Raw genomic sequence first — 21,980 nt, 5'->3', positions numbered from 1 at the left:
TTCTTTTTGTTTTGAATTTTTCTTTTTCTCTTTTTCAACCAACATCTAATCAATCACTTTTTTTAAAAAATCTTTTTTATTTTTCATTTTTAGAGTCATATTCTATCCCTTCGTAGTAGTTAACCTTATTTTTGGTAAGTTGTTCTCTCTTTAAAATTTTGGGATACAGTTTCTTCTAACAGACCAAAATATACCCCAAATCTCTAGTGTATGGCTTTGTTCTAGTCTCCTGCCTGATCACATTCTTTCCCCCCCTTTTTTTTAAATCCTCTTCTTTCTTTTTTCAACCAACTTATCAATTCCTTTTATAAAATCTTTTATAATTTTCATCTTTACAGTCATATTCCATCCCTTCAACATATTTACCTTTATTTTTGTACATATATAAGCTTTTCTTTCTTTAGAATTTTGGGAGGCACTTTCTTCTAAAAGACCAAAATACACCCAAAATCTAGTGTGTGGCACTGATCTATGCACCAGCCTAATCATATTTGATCATATTCTGTTTTTTGTTTGTTTGTTTATTTTCTTTTTCTTTTTTCTTTCTTTCTCTTTCTTTTCCCCTGGTTTCAGGTCTCTTCTGATTTGTTTAGTGCATATTTTTCTGGGTTTGTTGTTACCCTATTAGTATTTTGTTCTCTCATTCATCTATTCTCCTCTGGACAAAATGACAAGATGGAAAAAGTCACCTCAAAAAAAAAAAAAAAGAACAAGAGGCAGTACCGACTGCCAAAGACCTAATCAATACGGACATCAGTAAGATGTTGGAACTAGAGTTCAGAATGACAATTTTAAAGATACTAGCTGGGCTTGAAAAAAGCATGGATGATATTAGAGAAAGCTTTGCTGGAGAAAAAAAGAACCAAAATCTAACCAAGTCGAAATCAAAAAGGCTATTAATGAGGTGCAATAAAAAATGGAGGCTCTCACTGCTAGGATACATGAGGCAGAAGAGAGAATTAGTGATATAGAAGACCAAATGATGGAAAATAAAGAAGCTGAGAAAAAGAGAGATAAACTACTGGATCACGAGGGCAGAATTTGAGAGATAAGTGATATCATAAGAAGAAACAATATTAGAATAATTGGGATCCCAGAAGAAGAAAGAGAGAGAGGGGCAGAAGGTATACTGGAGCAAATTATAGCAGAGAACTTCCCTAATTTGGGGAAGGAAACAGGCATCAAAATCCAGGAGGCACAGAGAACCCCCCTCAAAATCAATAAAAATAGGTCAACACCCCGACATCTAATAGTAAAACTTACATGTCTCAGAGACAAAGAGAAAATCCTAAAAGCAGCTTGGGAGAAGAGATTGTAACCTACAATGGTAGAAACATTAGACCGGCAACAGACCTATCCACAGAGACCTGGCAGGCCAGAGAGGACTGGCATGATATATTCAGAGCACTAAACAAGAAAAAGATGCTATATCTATAGAATACTATATCCAGCTAGGCTGTCATTGAAAATAGAAGGAGCAATCAAAAGCTTCCAGGACAAACAAAAACTAAAGGAATTTGCAAACACAAAACCAGCCCTACAAGAAACATAGAAAGGGGTCCTCTAGGCAAAGAGAGAGCCTAAAAGTAACAGAGGCCAGAAAGGAACAGAGACAATATACAGTAACAGTCACCTTACAGGCAATACAATGGCACTAAATTCCTATCTTTCAATAGTTACCCTGAATGTAAATGGGCTAAATGCCCCAGTCAAAAGACACAGGCTATCAGATTGGATAAAAAAACAAGACCCATTGATATGCTATCTGCAAGAGACTCATTTTAGACCCAAAGACACCCCCAGATTGAAAGTGAGGGGGTGGAAAATATTTACCATGCTAATGGACACCAAAAGAAAGCTGGGGTGGCGATCCTTATATCAGATGAATCAGATTCTAAACCAAAGACTACAATAAGAGATGAGGATGGACACTATATCCTACTTAAAGGGTCTAACCAACAAGAAGATCTAACAATTGTAAATATCTATGCCCCTAACATGTGAGCAGCCAATTACATAGGCAATTAATAACAAAAGCAAAGAAACACATCGACAACAATACAGTAATAGTGGGGGACTTTAACACACCCCTCACTGAAATGGACAGATCATCTAAGCAAAAGATCAACAAGGAAATACTTTATTTTTTTAAAAGATTTTATTTATTTATTTGACAGAGACACAGCAAGAGAGGGAACACAAGCAGAGGGAATGTGAGAGAGAGAAGCAGGCTTCCTGTGGAGCAGGGAGCCTGATGCGGGGCTCGATCCCAGGACCCTGGGATCATGACCTGAGCCGAAGGCAGACGCTTAATGACTGAGCCACCCAAGCGCCCCAGAAATAAAGACTTTAAATGACATACTGGATCAAATGGACTTCACAGATATATTCAGAACATTCCATCCCAAAGCAACAGAATACACATTCTTCTCTAGTGCCCATGGAACATTCTCCAGAATAAATCCCATCCTAGGTCACAAATCAGGTCTCAACCAGTACCAAAAGATTGGGATCATTCCCTGCACATTTTCAGACCGCAATGCTTTGAAACTAGAATTCAATCACAAGAGGAAAGTCAGAAAGAACTCAAGTACATGGAGGCTAAAGAGCATCCTACTAAAGAATGAATGGGTCAACCAGAAAATTAAGGAAGAATTAAAAAGATTCATGGAAACATATGAAAATGAAACACAACTGTTCAAAATCTTTGGGATACAGCAAAGGCAGTCCTAAGAGGAAAGTATATAGCAATACAAGCCTTTCTCAAGAAACAAGAAAGGTCTCAAATACACAACCTAACCCTACACATAAAGGAGCTGGAGAAAGAACAGCAAGTAAAGCCTAAACCCAGCAGGAGAAGAGAAATAATAAAGAGCAGAGCAGTAATCAATGAAATAGAAACCAAAAGAATAGTAGAACAGATCAACGAAACTAGGAGCTGGTTCTTTGAAAGAACTAACAAGATTGATAAACCCCTGGCCAGACTTATCAAAAAGAAAAATGACCCAAATAAATAAAATCATGAATGAAAGAGGAGAGATCACAACCAACACCAAAGAAATACAAACAATTATAAGAACATATTATGAACAACTATATGCCAGCAAATTAGATAATCTGGAAGAAATGGATGCATTCCTAGAGATGTATCAACTACCAACATTGAACCAGGAAGAAATAGAAAACCTGAACAGACCTAGAACCACTAAGGAAATTGAAGCAGTCATCAAAAATATCCCAACTAACAAGAGCCCAGGGCCAGATGGCTTCCAGGGGAATTCTACCAAACATTAATGGAGAATTAATACCTATTCTTCTGAAATTGTTCCAAAACATAGAAATGGAAGGAAAACTTCCACACTGTTTTATGAGGCCACCATTACCTCGATCCCCAAACCAGACAAAGACCCCATCATAAAGGAGCATTAAATATCCTTGATGAATATGGATGCAAAAATTCTCACCAAAATACTAGCCAGTAAGATCCAACAGTACATTAAAAGGATTACTCACCACGACCAAGTGGGTTTATCCCTGGCCTGCAAGGTTGGTTCAACATCCACAAATCAATCAATGTGATACAATACATTAATAAAAGAAAGAACAAGAACCATATGATACTCTCAATAGATGCAGAAAAAGCATTTGACAAAGTACAGCATCCTTTCTTGATCAAAACTCTTCAGAGTATAGGGATAGAGGGTACATACCTCAATATCATAAAAGCCATCTATGAAAAACACAGCAAATATCATTCTCAATGGGGAAAAACTGAGAGCTTTCCCCCTAAGGTCAGGAACGCAGCAGGGATGTCCACTCTCACCACTGCTTTTCAACGTAGTATTAGAAGTCCTAGCCACAGCAATTAGACAACAAAAAGAAATCAAAGGCATCCAAATCGGCAAAGAAGTCAAACTCTCATTCTTTGCAGATGATATGATACTTTCTGTGGAAAACCCAAAAGACTCCACTTCAGAACTGCTAGTACTCATATAGGAATTAGGTAAAGTGGCAGGATATAAAATCAATGCACAGAAATCAGTGGCATTCCTATACACCACCAACAAGACAAAAGAAAGAGAAATTAAGGAGTCGGTCCCATTTACAATTGCACCCCAAACCATAAGATACCTAGGAATAAATCTAACCAAAGAGACAAAGAATCTGTACTCAGAAAACTATAAAATACTCATGAAAGAAATTGAGGAAGACACAAAGAAATGGAAAAACGTTCCATGCTCATGGATTGGAAGAACAATTTTGTGAAGATGTCAATGCTACCTAGAGCAATCCACACATTTAAGGCAATCTCCATCAAAATACCATCCATTTTTTTCCAGAGAAATGGAACAAATAATCCTAAAATTTGTATGGAACCAGAAAAGACCCTGAATAGCCAGAGGAATATTGGGAAAAAGAAAAGCAAAACTGGTGGCATCACAATTCCGGACTTTAAGCTCTATTACAAAGCTGTCATCATGAAGACAGTATGGTACCGGCACAAAAACAGACACATAGATCAATGGAACAGAATACAGAGCCCAGAAATGGACCCTCAACTCTATGGTCAACTAATCTTCGACAAAGCAGGAAAGAATGTCCAATGGAAAAAAGAGAATCTCTTTAATAAATGGTGTTGGGAAAATTGGACAGCCACATGCAGAAGAATGAAACTGGACCATTTCCTTACACCACACACAAAAATAGACTCAAAATGGTTGAAGGACGTAAATGTGAGACAGGAGTCCATCAAAATCCTAAGGGAGCACACAGGCAGTAACCTCTTCGACCTCAGGCACAGCAACTTCTTCCCAGAAACATCACCAAAGGCAAGGGAAGCAAGGGCAAAAATGAACTATTGGGACTTCATCAAAAGAAAAAGCTTCTTTACAAGTAAAGGAAATAGTTGACAAAACCAAGACTATTGACAGAATGGGAGAAGATATTTGCAAATGTCTTATCAGATAAAGGGCTAGTATCCAAAATCTATAAAGAACTTATCAAACTCAACACCCAGAAAAACTAATAATCCAGTCAAGAAATGGGCAGAAGACATGAACAGACATTTCTCCAAAGAAGACATCCAAATGGGCAACAGACACATGAAAAAGTGCTCAACATCGCTCGGCATCAGGAAATCCAAATCAAAACCTCAATGAGATGCCACCTCACACCAGTCAGAATGGCTAAAATTAAGAAGTCAGGAAACGACAGATGTTGGCGGGGATGCGGAGAAAGGGGAACCCTCCTACACGGTGGGTGGGAATGCAAGCTGGTGCAGCCACTCTGGAAAACAGTATGGAGGCTCCTCAAAAAGTTGAAAATAGAGCTACCCTACGACCCAGCAATTGCATTTCTGGGTATTTACCCCAAAGATACAAATGTAGGGATCCAAAGGGGAAAGCGCACCCTGATATTTATAGCAGCAATGTCCACAACAGCCAAACTATGGAAAGAGCCAAGATGGCCATCGACAGATGAATGGATAAAGAAGATGTGGTGCTTGTATACACACATACACACACACACACACACACACACACACACACACACACACACAGGAATATTATGCAGCCATCAAAAGGAATGAAATCTTGCCATTTGCAACGACGTGGATGGAACTGGAGGGTGTTATGCGAGCAAAATAAGTCAATCAGAGAAAGATGTGTATCATATGACCTCACCGATATGAGGAATTCTTAATCTCAGGAAACAAACTGAGGGTTGATGGAGTGGTGGGGGTGGGAGGGATGGGGTGCCTGGGTGATAGACATTGGGGAGGGTATGTGCTATGGTGAGCGCTATGAATTGTGTAAGACTGATGAATCACAGACCTGTACCTCTGAAACAAATAATACATTATATGTTAAAAAAAAAAAAGAGGAAGATAGCAGGAAGTGAAAAATGAAGGGGGGTAAATTGAAGGGGTAGACGAACCATGAGAGACTACGGACTCTGAGAAACTAACTGAGGGTTCTAGAGGGGAGGAGGGTGGGGGGATGGGTTAGCCTGGTGATGGGTATTAAAGAGGGCTCGTTCGGCATGGAGCACTGGGTGTTATATGCAAACAATGAATCATGGAACACTGAATCAAAAATTAATCATGTAATGTATGGTGATTAACATAAAATAAAATAAAATAAAATAAAATAAAATAAAATAAAGAATATAAAAAAAAGAAAGTTAATTGTCTTTTGGGAAGGAGCCGATTATCTTTCCCTCAACATTCAGGATCCCCATGCCATTTAACAGAACAAAGACTTTGCATTCATTTCTCAGCAGAAAAGGGGAGTTTCCATCCTCCCCATCAAAACAAAAATGAAAAAAAAAGATTCTTTACATTATGGTTCTCAAGTCATCCTGCTTAAGACTTTTCCGTCAGAAAAGTCTTCAAACTTCCATTTTTTTTTTTTTAGATGAACACAGACATGATTCCTGATGACCAAAGCAGGAAAAAGAGCAACCTGGAGGTGAACATGGCTAAACACGGCTGCACGGTCTGTCCGACTTGGCTAAGTGTGCGGGCCGCAGAGCCCCTGAGCGGGGCACCGGCGCCCTCCCCACAGCCCGAGGTCGCATGTCTGGCACAGGACCTGCTGAGAGGTGGCATCCCTGCGGTCAGTTTGCGAAGAGGCAGACTGGGATCCTGTGCTACATCGTGCCTCCTCACGTGGGAGGTCTGGGTTCTCAGCAGCGGGAAGCCAGTATTTCCTTCACAGTTTCTGGTATTCCACTCATTCAATGCTCAGTGGACAGATGCCTCTGGGGTGCTAACAAAAGGTGTCATTTCCAGGGAGGCCACCACCTCCAAGGGACGACACGCCCCTCTTCCTCAAAACACGTCTCTAAACTCTCAATTGCTCCTCAAAAACTGTAACTGTACCTTTTGTATAAGCGGGTGCCTGGGCCACCAGCTAGGGCCAGACAAGGGCACAAGGGCAGGGGAGTGGCGTTTGCCAGGGCCAACCTCTCCCAGGGTCTTGCCTAAGACCCATGTGAGCTCTGAGGCCGGGTTGACCCCTCATCTCACAGCTGAGGAAAGGAAGGCTCAGAAACGTTGAGGGTGTGTGTTTCTGCGGAGACTTGGAAGCAGGTGGGGCTCTGTGGCCACAGGCACGGGGCGGGGCGCCGCCAGAGGCCATGCCGGAGGCTGGCAGGCCCTGCTGAGGTGGCAGGGCCAGGCTGCGTTCTGGGGCCAGGGAGCCCCTGGGGCCACTGCATCGGGAGGGGCTGCCCCGCTCTGCACCAGGGCACTGATGCGCGTGCTCTCTTCATCTCTATTTCTAATTTGTTCTGTCGACAAGTAATCTCTCCCCTGGTCTCAATATTTCAAGTCTGGCCTCTAGGTGTGCGTTGCTGGGGGAACTGGAATGTAAATAAATCTGACTTCACCTTGAAAAATCTCTGCCCCCCCACTTATTTTTCCTTTGGGTACCTCAGAGAGAAAAGCAGAAGCAGATGGTTCTGCGGGCCGTTTTTCTGCACGTGGGCCTGCAGATCCGGCCGGAGGCTTGCGCTGGGGCGGGGCGCTGGGGAGGGGTTGGGGGATTTGTCATTCAGCATCTGCATCTGCTTTCTTTAGGGACGACCCCTCATGAATGGCGGATGGCCCCGCCCACTGTCAGCCGTAGGTACGGGACAATCATGGCAGTGCCACCTCATTGCTCTCTCTCCACCCGTATCCCCTCTGCTGCGCGCAGCCAGAACAGCCTTGCTGAGGGTCTCTGAGCGAGCTGGGTGGCCCCGTCAGTGCTCAGAGCTGCAGGCAGTCCTCACGGAGCCTGCAGGGGCCCCACGGGCCTGGCACGAAACAGGCCGCACCCGTATGGTACTCATTCTCACGGTTCCCAGGGCCCAAGTTCACTTTTCATTCCTTCAAAAGGCCTCTTCAGCTCAACACAGACTTCCACAGATGGCTTAGGGTCATCTCAGAAATGTGTGGGTCAGACGGGGACTGCTCCTGCAGGCCCAGAAGTCACTTCACACACAAGGTTGGTACTAAAAATACCTTACTTAAGACAAGTGTAGGAGAATGTGGCTCAGAGAGCCTTCTTCCCCACCATCCTGTAGGCTATACGGGGCTTTCAGGTTATAAGGTGCTCCCTCCTCCAGTCTGAAGTAGTGCTGTGAGTGTGAGCCCAGGGGGGAAGGTCAGGCCCCGGCCTGATGACGGCGCACACATGGAAGCAACCGTCAGCTGTGGCCACTCAGCCTGGCATCATGCACTGTCTGCTTTTACCAGCAGCCTGCTGGATATCTCCAAGGACACCATCACTCACCCGTATTACTTGCTCGTTTCTATAGCAAGATGTTCACTTGTGTTAATTATCTACAGTTTTCTTCAGCTCTAATCAAGGAGTGAATTGAAGTATTTTAGTGCCTTCATTAATTTCACACCTTTTCTCCTCTATATGATGGCTTGCTCATGTTTCTTCTAGAATAAGTAAAAGATTCTTTTCAATTATTCCTGTGAAGTGATATGTTCCTGCTTTTCTGGTTACCAGGGTCACACCAGCTCAGGTTAGCAAGACACATGTCCACTCATACCATTTGATGGATGTCTACAGAATGACGGCCAGGTGCGGCCAGGTGGTGGAGGAGCCTGCCCCAGAAGCATCCACTCTGGGGAAGGGGGAGACAGCATAGGTGCATGTCAGGGTATGCTTAGGATGCCATGGAGTCAGCGGGGGCACCACCCATGCTCAGAAACCCACGTAAGTCCCCCTGTAGGTGGTGGCAGCTGAGCTGGGGAGGTGTGAGCCAATGTAGGGTTGCCGATGAGGCTGACTATGGGTGCGTGTGCTCAGAGGGGGAGAACAGGGAGTGTCTGGGGAAATGTCATGAAGTCATGGAGTGGCCAGCCCTTCACCCAGGACTTCCAGTCTGCAAGCAGCCCCACTCCCTGTGCCCCACCCTCCCGGGCTTTCTCTGGCTCCTGCAAAGAGACTCCCAGACCTCGCAGGTGGCATGCAAGTAGTCACACACTTCAGGAGGCTCTTGGTTCCCCCCCAGGGATAAACTATACCCATCTGTCTGTGGAAGTTTCCTTCCCAGATGGCGAGCTGCGCTCGGGTCCCTGAGTGAGCCCACAGCTCTGCCCACCCTTTGCTCACAGGTATGCAGACCTGCAGGCACTGGGACAAATGGGGAGCAGCAGTCTGGCTTGTGTTGCGCCCCCCCCCGACACTGTTTCTGCTCCTCCTCCAACATGAGAGAGTCCTCAGCAGCACATCCAAGAGGCTGGGCCAGACTGGGGTGAGACTCTGGAGCCTATTCAGCCCTCACCCTCGCCTGGCCCTCCCTTCTGCCCTCCTCTTTGGTCCTCATCCCGTCTGGCTCTGAGATGCCTGTGGAGGAGAGGAGGTGAGAATTCAGCCCCCAGCCTGAGCGGTGGCCTACTCAGAAGCGTACTGAGACGCCGTAGCCCTTCCAGATGGGCCTTCCCTGACCCGTTTCTCTCCCTGGGAGGCATGGTGGGTCACAAAGATGAAGGGCAGTGAGCCCAACAGCCAGGGGTGGACTTGGGGTGGCTTCCCAACACCGCAGAAGTTAGCAGGGAGGGCATGGACCCTGCAGATCTGAAGACCAGCAGCCGCCTCCATGCACTGGGTGGGCAAACTGAGACCCCCTTTCTGTGTTTCAGGGCTACCGGGTCCCTAGGAAGCCCATGCCAGCAGACACCTTTATATGCTAGGAGAAGGACATAAGAACATCCTGCTACTGAAGGCGGACCTGAGGGGTCCGGCCTTTCAATCACGTGGGCTCGCCACCCAGGCACAGGACCTGAGCCGTGGCGGTGAAACCTGCGGACTCTGGGGATGACCGAATGAGGGCCTGTGGGCGGGACCGCAGCCCTGACTGACTTCAGCCCAGCACTGTGGGGCGCTCCCTGAGGCCCCGGGGTCACTCCTATTTGCAGACTCCTGGCTCACAGCAGCACGCTTGCTGCTGCAGCTGTTTCTGGGAAGGCAGCACTTCTCACGTTCAATCTCAAACTTCTGAACGTGACTTTTGTACGGTTTTGGGTAGGACAGTCAGGTAAAGAGCAACCATACTCCCCCCCCCCAGATACCTGTCACCAGTACACGTGGGACAGCTAACTTGTTGGAGCTAAAGAGGATGAGCAAGTGGTCAGGCCAGTCCCCTACTTGATGGGCTGATGAGGTCAGCCTCATCTTCTCCTCCCTGGGAACAAAATAAAAAATGTGATTTCAAAGGTCATGCTCTCAAAATGGATCATGTGGAATGCTGTACATGGTGTCCCCCGCCTTGGGGCTTGTTACACGGCAGAAACAGCCACACAGAGCACGCGTTTAACTCTCAACAGCCAGTCGCGGTCACACTGGCCACGACTCATCTGCTGCTCAGATGGCCACTGTCACCAGTAGTCACGTGCCTGCCAAAATACTTATCTTTTCAACGACATTATCTGACACATAAGTCTCCCTTCTGCTACTCAAATGAAAATCTCCACCCAAATGGGGGTTCCGTGCTCTGGGGGGAGGCAGATAGGGAGAGGGCAGAGGTCTGGGAACTACAGTGGCCTCCTCGCCTCCCAGGACAGAGCAGGGACAGGAGAAAGAGGTCATTCCATACTCTATACCAAATTAAAGAGCCTCCACAACATGGAAGGTCTGGGCATGGTTGAGGCCTCCAGTATGTATTCACAGTACTCTTGGACTGTATTAATAACCTTTGGGTCTCAAAGACAGAGCAGCTCTCTTGGTGGCTGACCTGATGTGTAAGAGCTGGAGGCTTTGGGCTGATACCAGAAGCTCTTTGCACCCAGGATGGGGAAGGCTTTCACCATCAGAACAAGGAAAAAGTTACCGAGAGCCTGTGTGCCAGGCATTCATTTGGGGGGACCCCAAAATGAAACACCTGGGCCTTGTCTTTGAAGAGCTCACTCTGTCCTGCCTTTCATTTGGGCAACCACAATAGGGCCTAATGGTCTCCTGTGGATGCTGGTCTACTTCCTCAGGGATAGGGTCCTGCATCCAGTTTTTCAAGAAGAGCAAGGTCATCACTACCCATCCTTCCCTGTGTTGCTCCTTGGCCCCCAGGTTTGAGTGGAAGCCTTTGGAGCTTATCAGGATACCAGGTCAGAAGAGAGCATCTTGTCCAGTGTTGGTGAAAACTTGAATGGCAGCCTAAAGACACCTAAAGGTAGCTTACTAATCTATATTCCCTTCAGGAAGCTAGGTAAAGAATAGGCAAGTCTTAATTTCCTCTTGTTTAGTTGGTTGTAGAAATAAAGCAATCACAGCAGTGGGCAGATAAAGAAAGATGCTCAGGGATTTCCTATCTGCCACCAAATAAAGACAAACATTTCAGCTGGGTGTAAAAAGGTAGGTGAAAATTTGCTGGTATATTTAAGCTTCTGGGAAACCTTCTGAAGCTTGGCAACTTGCTTTTTCAAAAGGAATTTTTTTTTTCCGTTTGCTTTTGTTTTTCGCTTGGAATTTCTGTTCTGCAACAGTGCAGGTTCTAAGTGTCCCTTTGACCAGCACTAAAGCTGTGGAACGTTCTACTTTGCCATATTGTCTGCCAAATTCATATTCTCCACCTCAAAATATTCATTCAAGTAACTGAGCTCATTGCCAAATAAGAGTAGAAGGCAGTCTAATTTTTCAGAACACCATTTAAATGGAGAATTTTTAAACTGCATGTAGCTCTTAAGAGCTGTAATTTAACAAGAGCAAATTTTCTAAACAAGATAAGCGTCTCGCTTCCTGGCAATGATTCATCTGGTTATATTTGGGGATGATACGCAGCTGCTATGATATAAGCTGCCATAACTGTAGGCCAGTCGTGGCTCTGAAAACAGGGAGCTACTTCTGAGCACTTGGTAACTAGCTACTGTCCCAGGCTGGCGAGACCGCCCGCCGCTCTGGCCCCCATGGCTCCCACACCTCCTCACGGGCCTCCGGGATCTTCTCTGGGCTATGGCTGGTCTGCTCCTGACTGGCCAGCGCCTGTGCCACCAAATATTTTGAGTATTTCCCCTTCTTACAAATGTCCTGGGGACAGTGACGTTGAAAGAAGCTGCTAGACTTTTGTTTTCCACACTCTCTTGTCAGCAGTATTACTGGATGCACATAACTAAACTGACTCATTGGTAACAAATCAGGAAATCCTACAGGAACCATACGTGTACATGCTAGCAGAGGTGGGAGGGAGGTGCCGAAGGCACAGGACCCCAGAAACATAAACGGCAGCTCACACGTTGAGTGGCAGCTGGATTTTGGGAGCTGTGCCTTGCTGTTCAGCCGCTGGGGCGGGTCCGGCCGAGGAAGAGGAGTCCTGGAAACAGACAAGAGGAGACAGGAGTGAGTTGACAGGAGGCCCCTGCCCCAGAGAAGAGAAAGGCAACATCAGGCTGGAGTCCAGAGGCACCTGTTCTCTCCTCACCGGCCTCATCTTCCAGCCTTCAAAACCCTCAGGTCCCACCTGTCTGGGTTGTTTGTTAGTACCATTTTTTTTTCCAGCCCATTGGAGGAGCTTGGTGGCCACAGACACCTGTCCCGAAGCAGCTTCCAAGCACCCCCCAGGAACCGCTCAGAGAATCACTCTTTGGGCCTGGGTCTGGGTTGGTCAGCATTCACATTGTGTTTAACATAGAAGAAGGCAGTATGGGGAGACCTGTTTTTATTCTTAGAACTTGAATTAATTATTCTTGCATTTGTCAAAGAAGACCCAGACAAAACCTTTCATGTGACAAAGCACAAGCTTATGTAAAGGCTGCATTTCCAGGAGCTGAAGATTAACCCCTAAGGAAAACTGGTCCTGTGGCAGTGACCGAGGGGCAGGTGCTGGAGAGCAAGCATTATGCAGGGAGACTGCTGGAGGAGTGGTCTACTTGGAGGTGCTTCCCACTAAGCCTGTGGTACATGTTAAACTGGCCAAGGGAAGTGGTCAAGGGCCAAGCAGAGGGATCTGGGCCCCACGATGATCTGGCTGAGGTGATTTTTGCACAGGGAATCCTGTAGACCCAGCCATAAGGGGCGATGCTGTCCCCAGCCCCTCATCACCTGCCTTGCCCGTCCTGCCCCAGCCCTCCCTAGGGCAGCACCCTTCTTCTTGGGCAAAGGTATTTTATGCCACAGTGAGTTGAACTATGTCCCCCCGCAAAGAGATGCCTAAGCCACAGTCCCTGATATCTATGAAGGTGAACTTGTTTGGAATAAGAGTTTTTGCAGATAAGGTAAATATCCTGAGTTGAGATCACCCTTGATTACAGTTGGCCCTAATTCTGGGGACAAGTGTCCTTCTAAGAGACAGAAGACGAGAACAGAGACACCCAGAGGGGAAGAAAGGCCATGCGAAGACAGAGGCTGAGACAGGTGTGATGCAAGGGATCCAGGCAGCCAGAAGCTGGGAGAGATTCTCCTTTGGCTTCCAGAAGCAACCAACCCTACCAACACCTTGATTTCAGACTTCTGACCTAAGAATTGATAGAGAATAACTTCCTGGTGCTTTGAACTGCCCCCCCCCCCCGTTTGTGGTACAGTTACAGCAGCCTCAGAGATGGGGATATCTAGGGATGTCTGGAGGAGGGTGGATCCATACCCCTCAAAGCCAAGGGAGCCAGGAGTCTCCTTCCTTCCTCGAGGGTCCGTTTTAGGCTCCCCAACAAGGGACGGGACAGGGATCCTGGAGGGAACTGGATCCAGATGAGCAGGGAGCCAGGCAGGCTTGAGTAGAAGCTTCAGGAGCTGCTAGTGCCTTGGCAGAGGCAGGTGGGGGAGTGGGCTGTTGGGGGGCTTCCCATGGCTCTGACTAGCAAAGATACACATGGCACCATGGGTGGTCCTCAGGAGGGTGAAGGTCACCAGAAGCAGAAATCACAAAGATGGAATGAGAGATGCACCTGGCACGTGCCCCAGGCAGGCAGAACCACCCTACAACTCAGGCGACAATCACGTCCCTTTCTTCTTTGTGTGGAGGGCTGAGGGGGCCATTTCTCATCAACTCACTGACCAGTTTGGACCGTGCTCAGCTGATGAGCTCTACGTGCTACTGGCAGCCCTTGCTAGGCAGCTTCCCTCCTTCACCAGACCAGGAAAGGTGCCAGAGACCACAGCACAGCCACACCTCCGAGAAGTCAGAAAGTCTACTTCTTGTTCTTTGGACAACGGGGTGCCTGGCAGAATGAGAATGTGCAAGAAGGAGCATAACATCCCTTGTGTCTCCCAGGCAACTCCAAGTTTGACAGGAGCTCCTACTCCTGGGAGAGAGAACTTTGATTTTCAAAGGCAGCCCCTTCATGGATTGTGTCCCTGTGGTTGATGCACAGGTGCCATGTTCCCAGAGTGCTGCTTGGGAGCTAGGCTGAACAGAGAGAGACTTCTTGCTTGCTCATCACACCAGCCCTCTGCCAGAAGGGCGACGGAGACCACCAAAGGCTCAGGATCGTTTCCCTTCAGGATAGTTGCCGGTGGAGTTCACCACAGCACCACAGAGCTTCAGGCAGGGACCAGAGGGCCCACCACGGGTGTGGCCACCTGGCTCCGGGTCCCCCCGGGGTATGGAGGACCCACAGCTCTCCTTGTATGGCCATGGGAGAAAGGTTAGGGCCCTTCATTCACTCCCTAGAGCAGGCGTGGGGCGGGGGGGAGGGGTAGGCAAATGGTGGTGAGCAGACTCCAGAGGTGGTCAGCAGATGTTAGTGAGCGACATCACAACTGGTGAGTTAATGGGAAATGCCCCCCCCCACCCCTCCATGCAAGGAAGACAGTGTCTGATGGGCAGCCAAGTTGTAGGGCTGTTGTGCCTGGAAGGGGCCTGTTCTTGGTTCTCACTGACCTCTGCTGACAGCCTGTCAGGACCGGCTCAGGGCACAAACACAGACTCTGACCCCAGTGTGGGGCTCACACCGCGGGGGACAATCTTTGCACCTGTCACGATAGAGGCAGGGCCATAAGAACATACGGCAGGGACGTCACGTGGGGCCAGAGCTGGAGAGGGCCTCTGTGAGCCGCAGGCTGGCCTGTTAAATGCGGGGCCGAGGGTCGGCTGGGTGAGGGAGGGGCAGAGGCCTGCCCGGCAAAGGCTGGGAGAGGCAAGCTCAGCGTGCTTGAAAAACTGGGAAGAGAGGAAAGGCTGGAGGAGGGACAAGGGGCAAGTACCCAAGGGCTGCGGAGCCAGGCAGTTCATGGCTCCCTGGGCCGCTGTGCAGGTTCTGGTCTTTACCTTGAGGCAGAGAGAGGCCCTGGAAGGTGGTGGGAGAAAAGCAGAGGTGAGACCAGACCCACGTCTTATAGGGGCACCACGACGTGGCAGAGCAACCGGCCCGAGCCACAGGCCCAGGGAAGCGAGTGTTTCCAAGGGGAAGCCGCGTCCTCAGCCATGCTGACTGCTGCTGACCAAGGCCAAAGAAGCTGAAGAGCAGAGGGATCCCTTCAATATGGGGATGCAGGCACGCCCAGCATGCTTACAGAGCAGGCGGTTGTCGCTGTTGGATGACCAAGGTGGTTTATGCTCCCTGACCCCGCTTCCCAGGACACACAAATGACATGGGTCTGGTAGGACTCACATTCCCTGGAGCCGAAACCAAGAGGTGGACGCTTAACCAACTGAGCCACCCAGGCACCTCCCCCCTTTTTAAAGGTTTTTCATCATTTTAATATCAAGTGACTATGGTTTTTGGATACATTTTCAAAGTAATATAAAAAGAACAACGGCTCAATTATTTGAGGTCTGTTTTAAGATCACACTGGTTGATGGTGATTCCATACTTCCCTGGACTGTACACATGCCATCTTTGCGGCGATGCCAGGAGCAGACAAGAGAGGACCCTGGGGATGACCCTTCAGATCGGCCACCAGGCGACTGCTGGCAGCAGTACGCAGGCAGAGGGCAATCAGTGGGGCACCAGGAACCACAGGGACACATAGTAACTGGCTTAGACGGAGGCCAAAGCCATGACCCTGCTTTCATCAGGATTCCTCCTGTCCAAATAAATTCTCCTGAAACAGCCAACCAGTCCAAACCGCTGACCCAGTGTGCGGATTGGTCGGAGTCTCGCTGTGCTTGTAAGGCAGCCTGCCTGTGGGCTCTATTCCCCAGTGTCCTTGAGCAGGTCAAGCCCCTGTCCAGCAGGAGGCAACAATGTATGTGGCCAGGGGAGACAGAGAAGATTGATTTCCATCTGCCAGGCAGGGGTGGGGGGTGGGGAGGCTGGCTGGGACCGTGGGCTGGGCCCGAGCTTGTGGCATTAGGGCTCCAGACCCCATCTTCGCTGGCATCTGCCAACTCCCGGGGACCAGACATAGGATGCTCCATGTAGCAAAGTGTCAGGAGGCTCAGGGAGGACTAGGGGGTTGCCCGGGCACATGGAGCCACCTGAGACACAGGACTGCACCTAAATAAAGCCAGAGGGGAGGGGCCTTCTGACAGCTTTGCTGGAAACCTGGCCTCCCGTTGAAACTTGGTATGTCTAATGCTATAAAGCAAATATGTGGGACTGCATAGCAAACCATTACTTGGAGTTGCAGGGCAGCAGCAGAGAGAGATCACACTTGTGAAAACATTTTTCTCAAACGTCAAGATGGAGAGTATCGAGGTCTAATGCTCAACAGAGTGTGTGTTCCTGTCTTGCAACTCTGTGCAATGCAATGCAAAGCCCAAGGCAATAGGTCTTTCAGGGTATCTGCTGAGTAGTGGCTATGCCAGGCCGGGCTCTGTCCTCACGGATGTAAAAACCAAAAAGTGTGACTCTCTGATCAAGATGGGGTTTCCATCCAACCTACTCTGAATCAGATCTTCATTTTTGTTACTATCAGTAGGAGCTGATAAGAAATGTTGCTGGGGCCAAGGGGTGGACGGGTGACCCCCGCTGACTGCTGAGCTGTGGCAACTGAGGACCACACACCCAGTGGAGCAGAATGTAACCAATGAGATCTTGGGGCCTCTTAAGGAGCCCCAAGAGGCAGCTGGGCCGCTGCTACCTGCTGGCAGGTATCACAGCAAGAAGGGGCTCTCCTTTAAGTGATCTTGATTAAAAATTCATGAGCACAGTGCATCCCACCGTGTTCCTGCCACGGCCTGGGAGGCATGGTGTTCACAGGAGGCATGCTACACCCTTAAGAAATTTCTCCTAGAACACATGGGACAAGCAAAGTTTAGTTTGAGACTGATTTAATGCAACACGAGGGTGTCTTGTGCCTCTTGCCCTCCAGCTCTGACCACGCTGGATGGGGCTTTCTGGGCCTTGGGACTGAGGTTTGTTTCCTCCTAGTCAAGAGCCACGTTGCTGATACTGCTTTGATTTTTAATGGCTTAATTTTAAATGATTCTGGGCCTTAAGGGATTAGTGAAGCCTTGGTAGGAGTGAGAGAAATCAGGCAGGGATAAAAATAAGGAAGGAGAAACAGCTACAGTCACTTTCAGATAAAAATAATTGGGAGCACAGCCCTCGAAAAGACATTCTCCCTATCTCGGGGGTCAGCAGGTGGACATCTCTGCCCTCACTTCAAAGCCTAGCCCAGCCCTGTGCACCAGGGAGTGGCGCCACTGGTCCATCACAAGGAAGGTCTGTGGCTCTGATGAAACAGGTTCACGTCATATTCCTCTTGGGTGACTCTAGAATGAACACAAGCTGGGGTTCGCCCGGGCAGGTGAGTGCACCCTGATCTGGGGGAGCCAGCCAACACTGACAGGATCCTTGGAGCCACTGAACCTACAGAATGTGTGACTCCAGTAAGCCCTTTGGGCCTAATGTTCAGCTTTGGGTAGGAGCCAAGTATGTGCGGGGTCAGCTTGCTGGGTCACAGGTCCGAGATGATGCCCCCATCAGATGGAACTGACCACAGTGTGAGCAAGCAGCAGGACACCATGCCAAGGAGCCTAGTGATGCTGTTCCCTGGAGCCACACACATCCACTGCCCTCCGAGGACACGTGCTGGTGGGGAGGCCGGGGGGCCAGGCAGGCTATGTAATCCTACAGACGAGGCAAGCTTGCCCTCTTCCAGGCCTCCTTTTCCTACCTATAAAAGACAGACCCCCCGGGACAGCACGGGTGAGTGGCTCACACACCCCTGGGGCGGAGAGTCAATAAAACCTGGACTGCTGCTTCTCATGGTGCCCTGCACATCTTCCTGTGGTATCCCGGCCTCTGCTGGTTGGGAGCCCAGCCTCAGTTTCTGGCTGCTGTGCTGCGGCCGCGGACCCCCGATTCTAAGTTGTCAGGTTGTTACCAGACACCCGAGGCCTAGAGCTGCATTTTAATGGGGCCCCTGAGCAGTACTGGAAAGCGAGCTATTTTATTTTCCTGTCGGGACTAGGAAGAGGGGTCTGTAGTTGGCAGGTTGTATGGGGGCTCCAAATCGCTCTCCTGGACACACTGGCACAGACTAAGACCCTGAGAAAAACATCTCCACATTTTAATTTTTAATATGAATCCAGAAAACACTGTCATTACCCCAAGGAGCAGTGAAATGAGCATGTTTTATTCATCACATGCTACCACTCTGGAACATGGAGTGTAAATCAGACTTTTAGGAACATGCTTCCTAAAGAAAACTTTAGAATGAAACATTTATGGCCTGATTCCCCTGCTTGGCTCCAAAAAGAACTGCAAACAGCTTGCGGGGCCAGAGGGCCCAGGGGTGCCCTCCCCCCCAGCCCTGGCCCAGGGGACTTGGGCTGGGGAGGCCCAGCAGGGCCAGGCAGGGCGGGGGCGTGGGCTGGATGAGCTCACCCTGGCAGCTTGGGGTAAGGGGCTAAGCAGCCTGAACAAGATGGTCTGTCCCAGGAGAGGGAGTGGGCCATGCTTTATACCCACATAACCTCCACTGCTCTCCTGTGGGCACTTGGGAAAGCTGCCTGGCTGCCTAGGATGGAGGCCTCAATTCACCTCAAATGCTGCCCACTGCCTGTTCTCTCTGCAGGAGCTCAGATTTGCTCACCAGCATCTGACTCCAGCATCCAAGCTGCTGACTCCAGGGCTGGGTGTACCGGCCCCTCACTTCGTCTCCGTGGTCTGCTCAGGGGTCAACAGATTCACCTTCAGCTCAAATCTGGCTGCCTGCTGCTTCTGTGAATGAAGTTTTAATGGCACCCAACCACACCCATCCATTTGCTGCTTTGACTCACAAGAGCAGTAGCTGTGACAGAGACCATTATTGCCCATGAAGTCTAAAATATTTATTACCTGGCCCTTTACTGAAAAGTTCGCAGACCCCTGCTCCAGGTGGGGTAGGATGAACCTCCAGCTTCTGCTCTTAACTTACTGGGCCAGTATTTGGGATCAAAAAGCCACCGCTGTGCCAAAATCTTCACAAGGCATCCCTGGAACATTCTTAAGGGAAAAGGCCAAAAAAGGTGGGCAGGATATGGGAGAATAGTATCCAGAACATGGCTCCAGTTTAGGGAATGAAAATCAGCTTGCTTGATGGTCTTTAGCTGTAGGAAGGTGCTAGCAGACCCTGTAGACAGAGCAGCTCCTTTCTCCTTTCCCTGGGTGAGTCCCTAAGACCCGACACATCTTTATCTGGCTTTGCACAAAATATACATGATTCCTATCCTAATGACCCGTCTGTTCTGCCTTCAAACAGAAGGTGCCTCTTATATAGTGAGAGGCTGAAGGAGGGATGGGCTTTGAGAAACTCTTCTGTTCAACTCTAATTCAGTGTGCCTGTCCCTCCATCCACGCCTCTGCGAGCCCCCTGCATAGAGGCTCTGTGCCAGGCACTGAGGGTGCAAAAGGGGCAAGTGAAGCTCACAGGCTGTGGTGCCATTATGAGAGCTGGTGGCTATCCCGGCCCAGCTGTGCAAACTCAGGGGACAGGAAGTAGGGCTGGACAGGGGAGACCGCAGGAGTCTCCCACCCCTCACTGGGTCTAGACGATGCCTGGGGGCGAGGTGTGCTCTGGGAAGTAGCTGGGGCTGGCCGGGGCAGTGGGTGAAGTAGCTAGGAGATCAGGGGGGAAGTGGGAAGGTTCTGAACATCCTCATGGTTCTTCTGCTGAGAAACCATGTGCCTTCACACCAGAGCCTTGAGGGGACATGGAAGACCCCAGAGGAAGCCGACCTCAGTGATCCTTGGTGCCCGTTTTTGCCTCCTTTCCTCTTGTTCCCTTCTAGAAACAACGTTGCCCTCCCTCCTCTTGAGCTCATCTGTGGTACTTCCTACTTTCCATGGCATGGGTCTATGTTCTGGTCTCCTGGTGGGCTGGGTAGGTCCTAGAGGCTGGGGCCCATCATGAACCCCTCTTTGTACCTGCCATGGGCTGCTGCTGTAACAGAAGTTCACCAAACTTGACAGGATGGACTGAGGGAATCAGCAGCTTGCCTGCATTCCTGGACCAGCAGGTGCCCACCCAGAGCTCCTGGGCACTCACCAGGTGCCAAGGGGACACCAGGGACCTTCCCTGCTATGTCCCTCCCTCATCCACCAGCGGATGGTCTGAGGCACAAACAGAAACTGTGGATACAGTTCCTGTCTTGTCATAGCAGCAAGAGAAACATGGTTGGCACCTGAGACCATAATGAAAAGCCTGGCAGCTGATGAAAACAGCCAGACCACGGTTCTCTGTCCCCACCTTGAAGGCACAGCTGGTAAGTCACGGACACAGCAATTCTCAGATTTGCAAAAGAAAGCTCACCTCACGCAAGGTCCTCAGGATGAGATTTTTTAATTCATCCCATGTTCATTTGTTACTGTTTTTTTTTTTTTGGCTCCTTCATAAGGCATGGAGTTAAATGTGTAACTTTCTGAAAATGCTAACAGTAAGCAAGAAGCAGTTCTCGGCCCTGTGGGGGGAGTGCCGGGGCCGGGGGCTGCCAGGCTGATCCACTCGGAGTGGCGTCCTGTGGCAGAGCTAAGACCCAGCCAGCAAGAGCATCTGCACACAGCACCTCGTGCCTGCCCCTGTGATGGCAGGTGGGGGATCGAGGGGCATCTTAAAGATGCCCTGGAAGCTTCCAAGTAGAGTTCTTCTAATGACTTCTCAGGCGCAGGAAGACGAGGGGGTGTTCCCTTCTGATATTGTCCCTGCTCAATTTCAAATGCTTCCCTGTCCACGGATTTCAAAGGGCGTTTTCCTAATCTCTGGGATTTCTGTTTGCTTATGAGACATTGATTTGTAAGCCATCCGGCTGATGCTGAGAAACACTCGGGGTCTGGGGAAGGCGCCTGTTCCTGGCTGGATGGGGTCCGCCTGTGTGAGATCCTGGCCCTGCACAGACAGACAGAGCTGGCTGGGGAGCACTCGGCACCCCCAGAGCCCACGTGCACCTGCAGGCAGTCCCACAGCCCTAGCCCCAGAACGCCGGCTGCGAGGCTTCGGGTTCGTTGTCATTGTCTGCCGACGGCAGTCTGCCTCTCAAGCGTCCCAGCCTCCGCATCAATGTCTGCCAACAGATGTGGAGGTTCTGCGGCAGTGGTGTCATGGGGGCTGTCCTCTGCTCCTCCTCACGGGCAGACGCCGTCTCCCCACCCCCTTCAAGGAGAGGGGGGAGCCCTGCCACAGTGACGAGACAGTCCAGACCAGAGGTCAGCAAGCGTTTTCCGTACAGGGCCAGAAAATAAATATCTGAGGCGTTGTGAGTCATACAATCTCTGTCACAACTACACAGCTCCGCAGGTGATGTATAAATGAGCAGGGGGGCTGTCTGCTGGTGTCTGGGAAGAGGGCGCTGTGGGTCAGAGCCCTGGGCTGCCCGAGGTGGACACGCAGAGTGGCTGAGAAGGAAGCCTCCGAGGGTGTGGGGCCGCTTGTCGCTGTAGCACAACGTGGCTCATGCTGGCCAAACAGGGCACTCCAGAGCGACACGAACCCACGGACGTTCCTCGGGCGGTCTGCTGCTGACTTCAGCCATTCTCTTGGTTTCTTGTTTGGTTTATGAGGGAATGGTTCTAAAATGTAAGTAATCAGCTCTTAATCTGATCCAATGATCTCTATAAGCAAACAACTGGATTTTAAAAATCGGAGTCAGCCTGAAGAGCCTCCTCTTTGTCCTCTCCTCTGGTAACCTTC

General features: G+C 49.4%; 1 protein-coding gene across 1 annotated transcript in view; it reads right to left on the bottom strand.

The window, feature by feature from the left end:
- The window catches only part of SH3RF3 (SH3 domain containing ring finger 3), a 361,651-nt gene that overhangs the window by 78,209 nt on the left and 261,462 nt on the right, over positions 1–21,980 (bottom strand). The window contains exon 5 of the mRNA XM_088026672.1: positions 12,224–12,303. Coding sequence (XP_087882798.1) covers positions 12,224–12,303 — 80 coding nt within the window. The remainder of the gene's footprint in view (positions 1–12,223; positions 12,304–21,980) is intronic.

The sequence above is a fragment of the Eumetopias jubatus genome, unplaced genomic scaffold (genome assembly GCF_037043125.1).
Source record: "Eumetopias jubatus isolate StellerSeaLion01/CBP00866 unplaced genomic scaffold, mEumJub1_p1.0 scaffold_9, whole genome shotgun sequence".
NCBI lineage: Eukaryota > Metazoa > Chordata > Mammalia > Carnivora > Otariidae > Eumetopias > Eumetopias jubatus.
This window is presented reverse-complemented; position numbering and strand designations above follow the sequence as displayed.